At 48.1% G+C, this 16906-nt stretch overlaps 5 protein-coding genes across 5 annotated transcripts; 3 read left to right on the plus strand and 2 right to left on the minus strand.

Annotated features, from left to right (window-relative positions):
* Positions 1–515: 515 nt before the first annotated feature.
* Positions 516–1147, plus strand: ONS95_009084 (uncharacterized protein; the record flags this gene model as incomplete). Its single annotated transcript, XM_058502654.1, has 2 exons — positions 516–920; positions 1019–1147. 2 exons carry the CDS (start codon positions 516–518, stop codon positions 1145–1147), a joined length of 534 nt encoding a protein of 177 aa, XP_058361583.1.
* Positions 1148–1657: 510 nt separating this feature from the next.
* ONS95_009085 (uncharacterized protein) lies at positions 1658–4615 on the minus strand (the record flags this gene model as incomplete). The annotated part of the gene is made up of 1 exon (XM_058502655.1): positions 1658–4615. One exon carries the CDS (start codon positions 4613–4615, stop codon positions 1658–1660), a length of 2958 nt encoding a protein of 985 aa, XP_058361584.1.
* A 2986-nt stretch (positions 4616–7601) lies between these two features.
* Positions 7602–10561, minus strand: ONS95_009086 (uncharacterized protein). Its single transcript, XM_058502656.1, has 4 exons — positions 9982–10561; positions 9001–9931; positions 8179–8954; positions 7602–8114 (listed from the first exon to the last, which is right to left on the minus strand). The coding sequence occupies exons 1-4, from the start codon at positions 10355–10357 to the stop codon at positions 7972–7974; spliced, it is 2226 nt and encodes a 741-aa protein (XP_058361585.1). The 5' UTR covers positions 10358–10561; the 3' UTR covers positions 7602–7971.
* Positions 10562–11154: 593 nt separating this feature from the next.
* CDC20 (ubiquitin-protein transferase activating protein) lies at positions 11155–12974 on the plus strand (the record flags this gene model as incomplete). Its single annotated transcript, XM_058502657.1, has 2 exons — positions 11155–12811; positions 12859–12974. The coding sequence occupies 2 exons, from the start codon at positions 11155–11157 to the stop codon at positions 12972–12974; spliced, it is 1773 nt and encodes a 590-aa protein (XP_058361586.1).
* Positions 12975–14070: 1096 nt separating this feature from the next.
* TOA1 (transcription factor IIA subunit alpha) lies at positions 14071–16900 on the plus strand. The gene is made up of 2 exons (XM_058502658.1): positions 14071–14233; positions 14783–16900. Exons 1-2 carry the CDS (start codon positions 14114–14116, stop codon positions 15926–15928), a joined length of 1266 nt encoding a protein of 421 aa, XP_058361587.1. The 5' UTR covers positions 14071–14113; the 3' UTR covers positions 15929–16900.
* The last annotated feature ends 6 nt before the right edge of the window (positions 16901–16906 follow it).

Raw genomic sequence — 16906 nt, forward strand, 5'->3', positions numbered from 1 at the left:
TCAACAAATCTCCACTGTTACTGGTGCTGGAGGGGGGATCCTGGAACGTCAACTTCTGGCAAATAGTTAGAAACAAGTGTATAGCTGAATTGATTCACGTATTCTTAACACTGATTAATTGAGTCTTTGAGACTGTACCTAAAGGAGGAATGAGTCCAGTACGACAATAATAAAAAATCTGAGACAGGTGCCTTTGTGTTGTTGCTTGTATTTGTGCGTGTCTGCAACTGAGAACTCAATGTGAGCAGACAATCAAGGGGCTCAAATGGCTTGGTATTGTATTTGAGGATCCACGTTTAGTATCGACTTCCATGTCCTATTGTTAGGATACATTCACTCTCGAGTACCCACTGACTTAAGCGAGGCACCATGGGTCGCTTTTTCCTCGAAGAACAAATTCATTCCTGCAGCAAACACATCAAAATCTACCATGAATTGTCGATCTCACAAAAACAGACGCCTCTCGATCTTACCAAATCATGAAACACCAAACTTATCTTGCTCAGAACTTCAACATGTCCGACTACACTATCTCCAGACCATCCACCCCAGATGTATTCGCCGAAGCAGAGATCGATAACCAACATGATCTCACTAATCCGTTTGAGATGTTCGAGGTTTTCCCCAACATCTTCATCTCATCTTGGCCACCCCACCTCCCCTCCAATATCACGCACTCTCTCAATCTCACCACCAAGGACTCGGTCGCCAAAAACGCCGACGGCAATATCAACCACTGGCACGCTCCCCTCAAGTTCGAGGGGGACTTCTCCCAAAGCCTCCCCCTCATCCTCCACGCCATCAGCGATGCCGTCCCTCGCATCGATCTCCGCCCCAATCCTCCCCACTTCCCAAAACCATCCTCATCTACAGTGAGGACGGTCGGAACCGCGCCGCCGCCGCCCAGCTCGCCTACATGTGTACGGTCATGAAGATCGACGTTGTCGAGGCGTTCTTCATCTTGAAGTCGAAGAAGAAAGACATCGCTGTCTCGGGGAAGTACTTACAGGCGATCCAGAACTACCTGGAGCATGGAGAGAAGTTCGATGATGTGGAGAAGGAAATCCTGCGGAGGCTGATGTCGGGACTTGGTGCAGTGATGCAGAAGGCGGAGGAAGAGGGTTGGATGTACGAGGCGGAGAAGTAGAATTTTATGTTCTGGAGAATATGTTCATGGAAATAGAGTGTCGAGTCTTTTGACGTCGTGAGATAGGTTAGAGCCCATAAATGAGTAACTGATTTTGGTGACTTCACGCTACACCAGCAAAAAAGGAGCTTTGAAATGAAGGTCCATTTAAATCTATTCTACAAACTTGAACTGCAGAACAGGACTCGTTCCTCCACTTGCCAGCAACCTTCGTCTATGTTTTCGATGAAACTCAAGTCCGAAACCGAGCCCAAGCCACGAAACATGAAGCTGACTGCTGAGTGTGTTTCCGTCTGAGATATTTTCTACCCGTCCACTCCAAACCATCATACATCGTACGCCGTAACTATCCAAAATGCTTCGTTGATTTTGTGCCCTGAATTTTCGGCTCAGAATTCATAATTAAGCACTAACCCACCTCGCTTAACTGTTCTTTCAAGCCTCCTCATTAATCCGACAAAGTATTCCAATAATTTCATGACCTCCTTACTTATTAGTCTCGTCCTTTCCTCATCTCGTATCATCATTATCCACATATTCGTTGAACCAGTCCAACGTCTCGCGGTTCCATTCAGCTCCATGGTATCCCTCGTCTTCATTACTGCCCCGATTCATTGGCGACCACTCCTCTTCTTGCTCTATTATCTCTGGACCCGCGAGCATCTTTAGTTTCGTTCTTGAAAAGTTGAATGGGACCTTGTCTGAAGTCTGTGCTTCCCACCAGTCCAGGACTTGTTTTGCCAATGTCCTTTGATTGAAAGGCACGGGTAGCTTGAGCTCTTTGGCGGTCGACTCAAGAGGTATAACGTTCAAGATATCCTGGAAATCATTTACCTCGATGTACTCCATATCAGGCCCAGCGTTTCTTCTCTTGTTGGTAGCCCCAATTTCATCCACGAATTCTCTCCATTGATTCGTGGCTTTGTTCCAACGATTGTAACCACGTCCCCATTGGAACCAAAAATCTAGGTCGTCCAAAAACTCTATAAAAGGATTCGGTCTCCATTCAGGGAGAATCTTTTGCAAATAATTCAGCGTTACAGTGGTTTTTGTTTCCCCGTATGTTTCTTTCTTGGACGCCAAGACGCATGCCATGACAGCAAGACCGTCGATGACTTTAGACTCAAAATCGTTATCGGAGGTACCAGCAACGAAAAGCTTCTTCTTCCGACCCAGGGCCTCGTGAATAAAGTCAATGATTACGATGAATTGCGCATTGCTGATAGAACCGAACTCGTTTGGCATAACACGTAAAGCCTTTTGGCCTTCCTGGCGGGGCAGTCCTGGATTCACTCTACCTGGTGCTGAACATGTCAGGACATAATTGATATTCTCCGGAACCTGCTGAACTGGAGTTGAACTGTGATAAATTCTGGAACGTTTGAGTTCTCTGATCTCATGTTGCTGGCAGTATTCTCGGCCGAAGTAAGCGCGCATTCGTTTGCGTGCTAGCTCCGCGGGAGGTGGGATCACTACGAGAGGAGATTGCAGTAGTATATTGTTGCCGAAAACAGGAGCGGCGTTTTCTTCCAGGTTCTCGACATCAATAGGGTTTCCAATTGATCCGCGAAAAGCAATTTGAGATTGATCAACCACGATTGTGTTGGTGCTGGAGCTGCGCTGACGAGACCCACCTCCTTGATCACTGGAAGAGCCCTGGCTGGAAGAAACTCCAGGCCGGCTCAACGGAGTATGGGACTCTCTGCCTGGATTTCTGTGTTTATCCTGGCTCTCGACACTTGAGTTGATGGAGATGGCGCCTTCGCTTTGAGCTCGGCTGTGTTCTGTCCTGGAAATGATCTGTCCCTCTGCAGTCCTTTGCTGCTTCCTCGATATATTCAAAATGGTGGTGGCAGCGCGCTTTCTAGTTGCAGACGGAAGAGTTTGCGTGCTTCTAGAATCGGATTTCTGTGACTCTCCATCGGCGGAATAAAGGTCCACTTCCTCTACAATATCCTCGGGTTTGTTGGCTGCTGATTGCTCAGTTGTTTCATTATCGCTGTTAGATGGCTTAATGATTGAGGAGCCTGATGTGGGCGGATCTGTACTCTGTCTTTCTTTGATTTCCTTGGCAGCTTGCTTTTGGGCATTTCTTGCGGCTTTTCTTGCCGCCTTCTTCTCTTCCCGAAGCCTGGCTCGCTCAGGATCTTCTAGATCTCTGATCCTCTGCTCTTCTTTGTTTGGCCGGCCTCTATGTCTTTTCTTAGAAGCAGCTGGCTGTCCTGATGGAGAGGGCCCTGACACCTGGTTCGACAGCTGATTCGCCCCATCCGTTGCAGCCGCTGAACGTTTCTCGGGAACATTGGGGACGATTTGCGGCGGGTCCGTTTTTGGATCATATTCCTTTCCAAGTGCTGAGAGTGGCGAATTGATTTTCGGGTTCGCCGATCCATCTGACGTTACAGGTGGGTTCAGTTCTTGGGGAGCTTCTGAGATGGCCAAAAGAACTTGATGTGCTGCTGCTTCTATTTGCGCCTGCTCTGTTGAGGAAAGGATATGGCGTGGTCTAACTGGAGCTGTTGGGTCTGAACTTGGGATATTTGCTTGAGTTGGAGCTGTATTTGAAGCAGGAAGAGCAACTTTCATTGGCTCATCGACCTGCGCCTCTTCGTGCATATTTTGCACACTTTGCTGCTCGAATATCGTATCGGAAGTATCACGTATATGGCTTGAGCCCTGAGGATTTGGTATAATGGCGGTATTAGACATGGTGTTGCTGATATTGCCAGAGGCAGAATCCTCGGATTTTCTGACATACTCGTTGCGAGGATCCATAGGCACCACTCCTTCTGGTCGATGGAAGTGTCCGGGGACGGGAGGTGGTACAGGGCTATGCAGTCTTTGACCATTTGATTGGTATCCATTTGACGCCATATGATAACTCAAATGAGATTGAAACGGCCCAATATATTTTGGATCCCTTGGAGGCTGACCAGTCGATTGGGAATATTTAATACCGTGATTAGAAGATTGATTAAAACCCTGATGGATTGAAGGGTCATTTGGAAACCTTTGGCGATGTTCAGAAGGATGGTTGTAGGTTGGCCATCCACCTCCTTGATTTGGTCTTGGCTGCTGGTCGATCCGTTCTACGTTCATGACCTCCGCGAGTCCTGGCCGAGTATGAGCTGCATGTGTAGCCCGATGAGCTTGATATACATTGCCCATCACAGGAAACGTGGTGGCATCTTGATAAGCAATATTCGAGGCTGAAGTATACTGGCTCGCTGGTGTGAATCCATTTCTGGGTATTGCGGCGGGATCCAGGCCTTCTGTTGCGAAACCATTTCTCCCATTATGGTACTGAATGCCTTGAGCTGTACTTCCCATATCTGGATTGCTAGGCAATGTTACGTGGGCGTTTCTGGCAGTCAAAACTGCCTGAGCCGTAGAGTGATCCATGATTCCTCTATTGACGGCAGCGAATCCTTGGTGTGTGTTTTGACCTGACGATGTTGTGTGTGCCATATTTGTCTGAACTTTTGTACTGGAACAGTGTATTTTGTTGCTCTATGAGACAAAATGATCTTATATTTTGCGATGAAAGGTATATGTGTTTGTGGAAATTCAGATAACTAGAAATGAATTAAGGGTTTCATAGGCTATGGAATAGTGTGTGTTTTTTACTCTTTCTTGACCACGGGGCAGGTCAGTTTTCAAAACTACGCATTCTTTTCTGTGAGGTCATAGTTCAGAAAAGTTATTGGAATATCGACTGACGAATTTTCAGTCTGTACCAAAGTTGTGAAAAATGTTATGAAGTATTTTGACTTTTCTGGGACAAACAAAGTTTAGCCAGCTCGCTTAGCTCAAAACACACTTAGAAAGGGGAACGAGGGATGACCGGCGCGGACCTAGCGAATCGGTCCCATATCTGCAGGCGTGAATATCAAGGTTAAAACTTCTTGGACCTGCTGCCGCCTTGAAAACTACCTCTGCACTATCTCTATCAAATAGTGAGCGACACACTCCCATGTTGCATCCATGTATGAGGCTATTGGTTCAGGCGAAAACAATTTCAATCACCCGTCATTCTAGCAATGTGGATCGTGCCTTCCTCTATGCTTCGAGTTTCTAGAACATTAAGAAATATTCTGCCCAAAGTCTACGAACCTAGTACCTAAGTAGGCAAGCATATCTGCCCTGACTGTGATAACCATGCTTTCATGAATAATCATAATATTTCTTCCAGTAGTATGACCTGTAATTCTAGCTCCTATAGACTAATTCCAGTTAGTGACAGATAGAATCACAAGCTCGGCGAGATTATTCGGGAAGAAGATGTGATTTCTGCGAGTCCTTGACGCTTAATCTACCACTTGAAACAGAAACTGTGTTCCGATAATGATCATCTTCCACTATCTGATGGTATAAGATCAGACATGAACCGTGTGTGGGATTTCTAAACATCGATTACACTCCGGATCTCTATTGGCAGAGAACTCACATCTTGTGACAGTTTCGGACATGAATAAAGTATATCTAAAAATTGACAGCGCTTATAACCTTGACAGTAAAAGACGAACTGAGGTGATGTAGTCGAGTCCATGAGGGACAGAATGATACCAGCCGTGCAAAATTCGGTGAATGAAAGCAAGAAGGACAATGCAAGATTTGTAATTGTCTGATGAAATCCCCATATCGTGGTCACATTAAAGGTTCTGTACCAATATTGTTAAGTAATTGCGTCACGACAAATGGAATATATACCCTTTACTCATATATTTTTTTCACCGCAATTGGTGAATCTTGTTCCTGAGCCACGCGCTCCAGTAGTTCCGTTTCAGTTCAACTCATCTCCTTACTGCCCTCACAGGATAGAATCAGTCGCAACAAACTGCCTTGTCGCTTCAAAGGCAATTTTTTCAAATAATTATATCAGTTTTCGACTTATGGCAAGCTATCCCCGACGAAGAAAAATTCGTGATAGACACCCGAGAGAACATATGAGTGCTCCCACTCGGACACGTAGCATAGTTAAAATCTTTATTGATATTGGAAGATGTCTCAACCACAACAAAGTGATAATTCACAACCATCAGACGCTCTAGCTGGAGCCAAGCAATTTGGAATTCACCCTATGAAGGGTAACTACTGGGCTGAAGATTCAACGTCGAGGAGGAGTTCGTTTTAATAGCCTCCAGTTTGACTTTTCCAGCCGGTGTCTTTGATGACGACCTCGAATGTGGCAGGCCAAATGTCCGCTGGTATACTTACATGAAGTCCTTGTCGAGAAATCTTTGAATGAATAGATATTTTTGATCCTTGAGGGGTAATTTTAGTTGGAATATTAGAGATGTACTCATCTCAAGGTAATTCAGAACGTGCCGGAGATTACAGGGCGAGGACTTCTTGACAATAAAAGTATCATTGATAACAAGACTCATAGTAAGCTGAGTAAATGTCTTGCAGCCTGTTATACCCATGATGGACGGAGATTACCATATATTTATCATAATTTCACTTCCAGATCCAAAACTCCCAAGATGGACAACAGTAGTTTTCCCATTCCCATGCCTTATTTCCTTTTCAACCTTACGGATCTTGTTTGCTCAACAAACGAGAAAAAGCTTTTTATACGTTCAATTTTCCGCACTGAGTAACCATATTAAAGTCTTCAATTTCTCTAAAGCCCGCAATTCAATCCAAAACCATTCCACTTTCAGTGAATTCTCGCTTCCACGCTCCTAAACCTCACAAACGCCCGCCAAATTCTTAACTCTCAGATCTCACTCCTCACCTCTAAGCCTACAGTCCTCAGATTCATCATCCAACTTAAACAAGTATAAATCCTCTCCATCTTCCTTTCAACAACGAGCAAGAAATCATGACGAACATACGAGAAATTTATGCCTCGGTCCCTGCACCTCCATGCCTCCTAAATCACCCTCTCGATGATTCATTTCAGATCGGTTTCCTACAACTTTCTGTCCAGCTACAGCGACTTGTGTCTTGTGCTCCTCCACTTGCATCAAAGAAAAGTCAGCCTCGGAACAACTACTTGAAACATTCATTGCTGTGAACAGGTGCGAAGTGACAACAGACTCGGCATCGACAGCTCCACTCGCATCAACAGCGCCACTCACATCGACAATCATAGAGATTAGCAGATACGTTCAGAGTTTTCGAAAGAAGGGCAACACTTTCAACGATGCGAGAATCCAAATTTGTCTATGTTGAAGCAGAAAGCCTAGTAATTCGTTGCTGTGGAAGTTCACGTAACAAGGATCGAGGAACTCGCAGTAAAACTTCTCATTGGTAGACAAGGAGTCGCATTTAGTTTCTGCAAGGATGAGCTGGTGGAGCATTTATATATCCCTCTCTGAAACATTCACTTCTGTGCAGGGTGGAATCGGAAGCAGGCAGGCATATTCTCCATCCCACTCACCATCTGCCATGGTTCAAAGTCACGAACAAACAAAATCAAAAGCACCAAGCACATGCACATTCGACAGAGAGGTAGATGTAAATTAGGAGCCCAATACCTATCTAAACTGTCCCATCCACCTATCCCACTCGTGAGCCAAGGAAGGCGAAAGACTACCCGCACCAATTCTCAAGGAACGCCGAAGTAAATGCAACATTCCACCAGCACCTGCATTGCACCTCTGTATTCCGCATAAACAACTCCGTCCAAGTAAGTGATGCAATGTATGCATCGAGCAAAGTAAGATAAAGAAAAGGTAGCAAGTGGAGGAGAGTCCCATCCGCCATTGTGACAGTTACCTCCAGCACCAGCACCAAAACGCCAAGTAAACCTATCCGCCCTATCCATCGACTTCGTATAAACATATCGACATCGTATCATGCAAGTTCCACCTCATCTAACTCATCTCCATCTCCTCATTCTCGTCGACCTCGGAGCCCATCTGCTGCGTCTGATTACTACTAATACTCGCCTTCCTCGCGACACCCCCGAATCCAAATCTGGAACCACCAAGTCCACCAACATACTCCAATTCTTCACCTAGAAAAAAATTGTTAGGATATGTGGATATAAGATAGATCGAGGAAATCATTAATTTGCTCACCTCCGACAACGCGACCTTCCATGTCTATTTCCTGGCTGAGTTCGACGAGCGCTGAGCGAGGAAGTTTCAAAAAGCCCGTAGTGCGCACCACGCGGCCCCAGTGCATGAGGCAGAAGTTGGCAGCGCGCTTGCGGAGCCATTCTTCGTTGGCGATGCCGGCGCAGTGCCAGATGATGCAGGCGTGTTCGACGTCAAGCTCCTTGGAGAGGCGATTGACGCAAAGGAGGCGGAGGTGTGGGATATTGTAGATGTTCGACATGACCAGCAGCCCAGCGACATCGCTCAGCTCCCCGCAGTCCTCTGGTTGGATACTATCTGTGTAGAGATAGTAGAGGAAGGCTTTGACTACAGTGTATGGCTCGGGGATGTGCATCTTTTTGGTGTGGAATTCTGCCATTTGTGCGTTGTAGAGACGAGCGAAATGAGGCCATCTTGCTTGGAGGATGAGCTTGTGGACGTGAATAGGTGGAGATGTCGTAGCATTTGGATCGAGCCAAGTTTGCTGGTCTTGATCATTGCTGTGACGCATCATGCTTGAACTCATCATCTCATCATCGTCCCAATCGCCATCTTTCAACGCAGTGATAGTAAAATCGGTTCCACTTCCACTTTCTGGTGTCTTGTTGAAGAGCTTGGCGAGATCTGCACCGAGACCTTTGGATGGAGGTACAATGTTTCGCTCCGCAGAGGGCATCATAGATGTATCCGCACGAGTTTCGGGGGTTAAGTTATTGCCAATGATTCCATACCGGCGAAGATCAATTTCCATGATATCGCTGAGCTTGTTAATAAGTTTCGGATACCCGAGAGAAATTGGCTTACCTCAAGTATTCTTCAAAGCCACCGGGTCCAAGATCAGTAGCTGTTGGGTCAGTTGGGCAGCCAAGAAGCCAAGCTTTCGTCCCATCCTCGTTCATGGTGCAGTAATGCCATCTATAACCAGGACGGAAGATATCGCGACCCTCCGCCAACTTCTGCCATCGTAGAGTATTTAGTTCTAGAGAAGACAAAGAGCATTCTTGGGGTGTGATCGTTGCAGCAGGAGTGACAAAATCAAGTAAAGTACCAGAAGTGTATACGTGGAAATGCATGCCGGACCCTTGAGATGGGATATTTGGACCAGAGACGAACTTCAGTGATGAGATTGTACCTGGAGCAACGGGAGGGGAGCTCGTGAGCTGGAAAGAAGGAGGATTTACTTGAGCACTGCTGGAATTGGCGGCGTAACCAGAGCTTCCAACGGCTGGGGGTGGAGCCATAGCATACGACTGGCGGGAAGATCCAGTCATCCGGCTAAGAGCAGAGTTACGGTCCATGGATCCAAATGGTGGGGGTGAGTCGAAAGCCGGACTGCCTTTGAGATCAAGCCACCAGATATCACCAATCTTGTCCATGTCCTCACTCAGTCCGCCGAAGACCCAAACCCGATCTCCCCAAAGATATGCAGAATGGTCGAATCTGCCAACGAACTTCCATGCTCTTGACCAAGTGAAAGTCTTCAGATCCAAGTAGCAGATGTCGTCCAAGACATAATTATTGTGCCCAGTGATTCCACCTATGATAAACAGCTTGTCCTCGTGCAGAACTGCAGCATGTCTAGCTCGACCCTTGGGAATTGGTCCACTGACAGAGGGTTGTGTCCAGTGTGCGGTTTTGAGATCGAAGATTATGAGGTCGGAAAGGTAAGTTCGATGCTCGTTCTCTCCGCCAAAGATCAGAAGTTTGTCGCCTTGGTACAGAGTTGCAGTGTGGCCTATACGAAATTAGCCTCCCCTGAATGTACTAATATCATCTGCCTCTTACCCATGCGGACACCAGGAATATCTCCATAATTGTCCACCAAACTCCATTGCGAACTGACCATATCCAGCTTCAAGACATGATTGTACACTTCGTCTGTGTATTGATCGAACCCACCAAACGCATAGATCTGGTTGTTTCCACAGTATGTGACAGAGGCATTGACCAAACACGCAGGCCTCTGGCCCAGGGTCCTGGTAACTTTCGGGCGGTACCCATCCATACTCAATCGTCCCTTCACCGGGGAGTTGGGCATGAGGAAGGTATTGTTTGACGAAGCTGCAGAACTTGGAGTCAAGACATTCCCAATAGCCATTTGATTGTTGATTCCTCCGCCGAAGATCGAACCCGATGGGCCTGGAGTCGAAGGCTGGGCCATGGTGTTTGCTCAGTGGGGCATACTATTAAGGAGAGACGAATTATTCAGGAGGCAGAGCGAACTGGTCCTGAAGTGGCTGGAAGCGAGTGGCAGGAGAAAATAGGATAGATTGAAAGTCACAATGTGCGATTTCCAACTGGAAGAGTCAAGACAAATGTCTGAAGGGGTAAATTACCTTAAGGTGCAGAGTGATGAAGTAGAGAGGACAGGGCCGGGCAAGTGCTTGCTCAAATGTACGGAGCGGAATTTGTTCATCGGAGCGACGGCCGCGCCTACCGATCATGTATCCGCCGCTAGGCCACATTAGGTATCGCCACATGGTCCATGCACAAGCGGACTTTTGAGGCAAGCGCGTCGTCCCTGTGACAACGGCGCTAGACTGGCTGTCAACAAATCCTTCAAAAGGGCGGATTGGTCCTCGAGGTTCCTGCTTTCTTCCTCATGCAAATACGCACTCTACTCTACCCTCCTGCACACCTTCAACCTCAAATCTCTCTACCTCCTCTTGCTTAATTGCATCATCATCAACCCAGCCTTCATCATAAACCAAGAATACTTCCCAAGTCTACTAGATCTTTTGCCTGTACTACGTTCCGCATCTGGTCGCCTCGACTTAGAGCCATTCTTGACGAAGGCCCTTCGACATATCGAGCACAACAAACGAATATACTAACCAAACAACTACCAGGAACCATTAGGTTGAGTCTCTTGGAGCTCGTTCGATATACCGAACCTCTTATCATCGATCGATACATTTACTTGTCTTTCGACCGAGATCATACCATCGATACTGCACAATGGCAACTTCAGTATCTACCCCAATTAAGTCCCACATGGGACTTTTCTCTTCCCGTACCGCTGGCGGACGCATGCCTTTGACTCCATCTCCTCGCACACGCACAGCTGCAATGGCCAACAACTCCTCCCCATTCACACCCGAGAGAAAGTTGGACAACGAGAGCATCCGGTCATCAACATACGGCGGTAACCTTTCTTCACACTTCAAATCTGCCTCGAGACCATCCCACCGCGACTCACCAAAGTCCAACATTGCCAAGGGTGTTCAGACTCCTCGCCGTGCTCTTGAGCTCGGTGTTTCCGACTTCACACTCACCGGTACTGGTGCTAAGACCCCGGGATCCAGCCGTTCCCGAAAGGGTCCTCTCCGTCAGAAGTCTACCAAGACTACCCTTTCATATGGCGACAGATTCATCCCAAACCGTGCTGCAAGCTCTGCGATTGTCAATATTGGATCTGGCAAGCTCGATGCTGGTGAGAAGAGACCAAAGACAAGTGGTGCTGAGGGTTCCTCAGTCCTAGCTTCTGGTGTTGATGACGCTTTGGCTGCCCTTGGATCATTGTCTTTGAACGATAACGAGGAGCCATCCACATACTCTCGCCCATCGCCAAACACTGTCGCATACCAAGATTCTCTTGCCTCTGCCTGCGGTGTCTCCCTCAACCAACGCATCCTTGCCTTCAAGCCTGCTGCGCCAGAATCATCCAAGCCAGTCGACCTCCGGTCTCAATACAACAGACCCCTCAAGAGCGCCAATGCTGCCTCTGCACAATTCAGACGCCGTGTCGCCACAGCACCAGAGCGTGTTCTAGATGCTCCAGGTCTTGTCGATGATTACTACCTCAACCTCCTTGATTGGTCTTCCGGAAACCAAGTCGCTATCGGTCTTGAGCGCAACGTCTATGTCTGGTCTGCCGAATCAGGAACTGTCAGCTCTCTCCTCGAGACCAGCCCTGATACCTATGTCAGCAGCGTCAAGTGGTCCGGCGACGGAGCATATGTCAGTGTCGGTCTCGGCACGGGAGAAGTCCAGATCTGGGACGTGGAGGAGGGAACTAAGCTCCGCAGCATGCACGGACACGAGACCCGCGTTGGTGTTATGGGATGGAACAAGCACACTCTCTCCACAGGTGCCCGATCCGGTCTTGTCTTCAACCACGACGTACGCATCGCTCAACACAAGACTGCCGAGCTCATCTCCCACACTTCGGAAGTTTGTGGTCTGGAATGGAGAGCCGATGGTGCTCAACTCGCCACTGGAGGAAATGACAACCTGGTCTCCATCTGGGACGCTCGCTCTCTTTCTGCACCAAAGTTCACCAGGACCAACCACAAGGCTGCTGTCAAGGCTCTCAGCTGGTGCCCATGGGCTCCTAATGTTCTTGCTACTGGGGGTGGATCATACGACCGTCACATCCACTTCTGGAACACCACCACCGGTGCCCGTGTCAACAGCATTGATACCGGCTCTCAAGTCACCTCCCTCCGATGGAGTCCACACTACCGTGAGATTGTCAGCACCAGCGGCTTCCCAGACAACTCCATCAGCATCTGGAGCTACCCAACCTTGGTCCGCAATGTTGAGATCCCAGCTCACGAAACCCGTGTTCTCCACAGCTGTCTCAGCCCAGATGGACAAATGCTGGCTACTGCTGGTAAGTTCTATGTTTGCTGTGCCATTAACTCTGCTAACATATTCCAGCTGCCGACGAGAGCTTGAAGTTCTGGAAGGTTTTCGAGAAGAAGGCCGGAGCCAGTTCTGCTGCTGCCGGATCTTCAGGAAAGGCCGACATGGTCAAGCAAATGACCATTCGTTAAGTTAATCAACATCAAGGCTCTGTGAAGTGCCCGGGCTTCCAAGAGAGCAACGGTAAAGTATCAAGAATTTCCATACTGGCATTAGCGGTTGGATTTACAGCGAGGCGTTGGGGAGTTCATTGCTTCTCTCTCAATGCCCATGGCCGAAAGTGCTTCACCTGGTGCGATTATGCTTGATGACGGGTGACGAATGGACTGGGTTCGGTTGGGCAAACGGGACCTATTGGCGGTACTCATGGGACATTGTACTTAGGAATAACAATAGGATTATTGTGTAATTATGGGATTTCCACATACAGTGTTCATGTGGAATCGCAGTGATATGCTTGTTCTCTAGTCCAAGGTCGGTCCTTATCTATGAAGTATCCTGAACTGCCATGTCTTCTGAACGAATGCCGTATTCATGGCTTGGTAAGAATCTCTTAGTCCTGCTCAGAACAGCATCGAACCCTCAATTCTTTACATCCTACCAAAGAGACGATGATCAGTTTTATGTTCGACAATAATACTTGGAGCAACTTTCCGGAGAAGACAAAACTTCCTTCTGCAACTAAATTAATTTTATCCTACAGTTCTGTCTTAAATCAGTGGCAGTGAGCGAGTGAGCAGACAGGTGAGTGAATATGACTCTCAGCCTTACAAATGCGGCTCAATCGCCGCTAGCCTCCCTGCCTTAGCCAGCTTTCCCATCGCTTAGTCAGGCTCCCAATCCCGCATCGACCATATCCCCATCAAAGGCCTCTTCCCTCCTACAACCACCAGCCCACGCCGGACGAACCCAGTCCACGTCGCACGCCCCAACCTCGCAAATCCACGCATACGGTTCTACTGGAAGTTAGTAGGCAAGTAGGGCAGTGTAAGGCAAGGCAAGGGCGAAGAGTGAATAGAGGAGATTGGGAGGGCTTTACGACGGACGGGGTGGGGCTACTACTGGTCAAAAGACAAAGAAGTTCAATCAACTTCACGGCAAAGCAACCGGGATAGATATCGGGGGGGGGCATCGAAGACGAGAGCGATACACAGTCTCTGCCGTGAGAGAAAAGGTGCAGCTACCGCAATCCAGGGAAGAGTTTGAGCTTGCAAGCACACAACTCACCTTCAACAACACCACAGCTTAACGAACGACCAAAACCATCAAGATGTCGAACACACAAGTAGGAAACGTATACTCGCAGATCATCACCGATGTGATTGATAGCTCACGCGTCGATTTCGAGGAGGGTGGCGTGGACGAACATGTCCTGGACGAGTTGAGAATGGTGAGTCCGTTACGCTGTTTGGTTTGGTCCATCCTCCATCGTCCATTTCATCTTTCGCATTTCCATTTTCTTTGATATCGCAATATATCATATGGGTTCATTGCAACGTGCAGTCGAAAAGAATCGATGTCGTGGCGTTGTTGCGTTGTTGATGCTTTCGCACATGTTGTGTGTTTTCGCTACTGCCTGTGCTGTGCTCTGTGCGGGCGTGGCCGTTCTCCCTCTGGCTTTGGGTGCAGGCAGGTTTGGGTGTGGACTCAGCCAGCTCGGCGGTGGGCGTCCCTCAGTATTTGGCTTTATACCAGCGGCAGCCTGGGGCTTCGCTTGTGAAATTTGCAGTCCGGGCTAGTGCCTGATTGGGACCGAGGTGGCGTCACGTGGATCGCCTGGTTGGATGGATGACTGTATGACTGAATGGATGGTCGGGGAGTCAAGTGTTGCCTTGGATATCTATTCCTGGATGCTGTTCTGTGTATCTTTTATTTTATACTTGATGCTTATCTTGCTGGATGGTCATATATTATATCTCATCATGCTAACATTCAATAGGGATGGCAACAAAAGTTGTCACAGCTTCAGGTTGCTCAATTCCCTTGGGATCCTAAGCCTGAACCTGTACCTGCCATGTCCAACCCTCCCACCGTCCCCTCAAATGCCGGCAATTACCAATCCAACACCCCTCCAATTCCCCAGAACCAAGGCCAAGGTCTTACTCTTCCACAAGTCAACAATGGCAATCGCCAGCCACAAATCAAGTCGGAGCCTGGCTTGGATCACGGAATGCAACAACCTCCCCAACAACCATACACAGCTATGCCACTTACTCTTCCCGCAAATGCTACTCAAGCTCAGCAGAGAGCTGCCCAACATCTACATCAGAACTATGGTCCTCGAGCAGCTGCATCCATTAGTGCCATCCAAGTACCCGGAGCACCTCCCAACAACCAAAATCAACAGATGATGGGCCAACAACAAGCCCAGCAACAGCAGCGTAATATTCAGCAGAACGGACCGCCGCAAGGCATGTCTATGCAACAGCATCAGCAGCAACTCATGGCCAACCAGAACCAAAACATGCAGCGTTTACAAGGTATGCAGCAGCAAGGAGCCCGGCCCCCAATGTCCCAAGAACAGTACCGACAAGTCATGGCTCAGAACGCAGCCAACAGGCTGCAACAAGCCAACGGTCAGAACGGTGTTGGAGGTGCTCAGACGGATGGTGCGGGCGATGAAGTCGAGTCCTTCGGTGTCATCAAGAGCGTCAACTCCTCTGGTGAGGAAGTCATGGGGCGAATCGAAATCGACAGCCTCATCCGCAGCAAGATCGAATCAATGGGTACCAGCATGGAAGGCGGTGGTCTTATGCTACCTCTCCACCAAGCATCAACAGCAGCCAAACGTCAACGCAAGGTCAAGAAGTCAGCAGCCATGCAGCAGACTGATGGGCCGGAGGACGACGACGATAAGGATGACGTCAAAGACGAGGAATTGGATGAGGATGCTATTAATTCTGATCTTGATGATCCGGATGATGGTTTGAATGATGAGGAGGATGATGATGAGAGTATGGGCCATATCATGCTTTGTATGTATGATAAGGTGCAGCGGGTTAAAAATAAGTGGTATGTCCTTCCCCTCCGCCTGATCTTTGTCAACGGACCACCACTAATACACCAAATAGGAAGTGCGTCATGAAAGACGGCGTCCTGACCGTCAATGGAAAGGAATACGTCTTCCACAAGGCGAGCGGAGAGTATGAGTGGTAGATCCCTCTTGCTACTCTACACTGCTTAAGCTGTCTTTGCAGGCTTGACTTCTGATCGCCCGTCAATCACACCTCTTTCCCACGCACTCAACTACTTGCCTACATACAGTACTGCAGTGTTGGTACAAGGCGATGATACCGCAATGCGATCTCTTCTGACATCATACAACAAAAAGCTCCTTGGTCGGCGCGTTGGAGACTGGCGTTTTTCTATTGCGCTGTGCTCGCGATACTCTTCCTCTCTCCTCTTCTTTGACGACTCAAATTCCCGAAAATTGCGTAGTCAAACAGGCTGGGCTTTTCACTGTGCATGTGAATGGGTGGTGGGGCGTGGATGCCGGCTGGGCATGGGCATGGGTATGGGCGGATTGTATGAATACATTTCACATGTGCTTTCTTTTCCTTCTCCTTCTTCCTTTCTATTCATGCGATTGATGATGTCTGCGAACACCGGGGGGTGAGGATGGGGGTGTGGATAGCGCGTTGATGATGATGATGATGGGATGCGTTGCATTTTCTGGTCGAGGTTGGATTGATACTGCTGCATGGAGTGGGTTTGGTAGACGAAGGGGCTCGATGCAGTGAGGATGATTATATTCGAGAGGCTCGATTCCCGTTTCTCATGCATGCAGGGATGAGCTACCTAGGGAGTGAAATTCTAGCGAAGGGTGCGGGGACTTACTTTGAGATGAATGCTAGATATCACACTCAGCTGAGTTCAAAAATGAAAAATGAAAGATGAGAATACATGCACGCAATCAAGCTATTCCCTCCCCGTGGCTCATCCCGCTCGAGGTGAGAACGTTGGAGAATTGGAGGAATACCGTCGAATTAAACACACGGAATGAAATGTAATCCATTGCTTCAATATAAACTTGTCTATTTAGAGGAAAATCTTCGATGTCGAG

The sequence above is a fragment of the Cadophora gregata genome, assembly GCF_030347475.1.
Source record: "Cadophora gregata isolate MNR1 chromosome Unknown scaffold_3, whole genome shotgun sequence".
NCBI classification, from domain to species: Eukaryota; Fungi; Ascomycota; class Leotiomycetes; order Helotiales; family Ploettnerulaceae; genus Cadophora; species Cadophora gregata.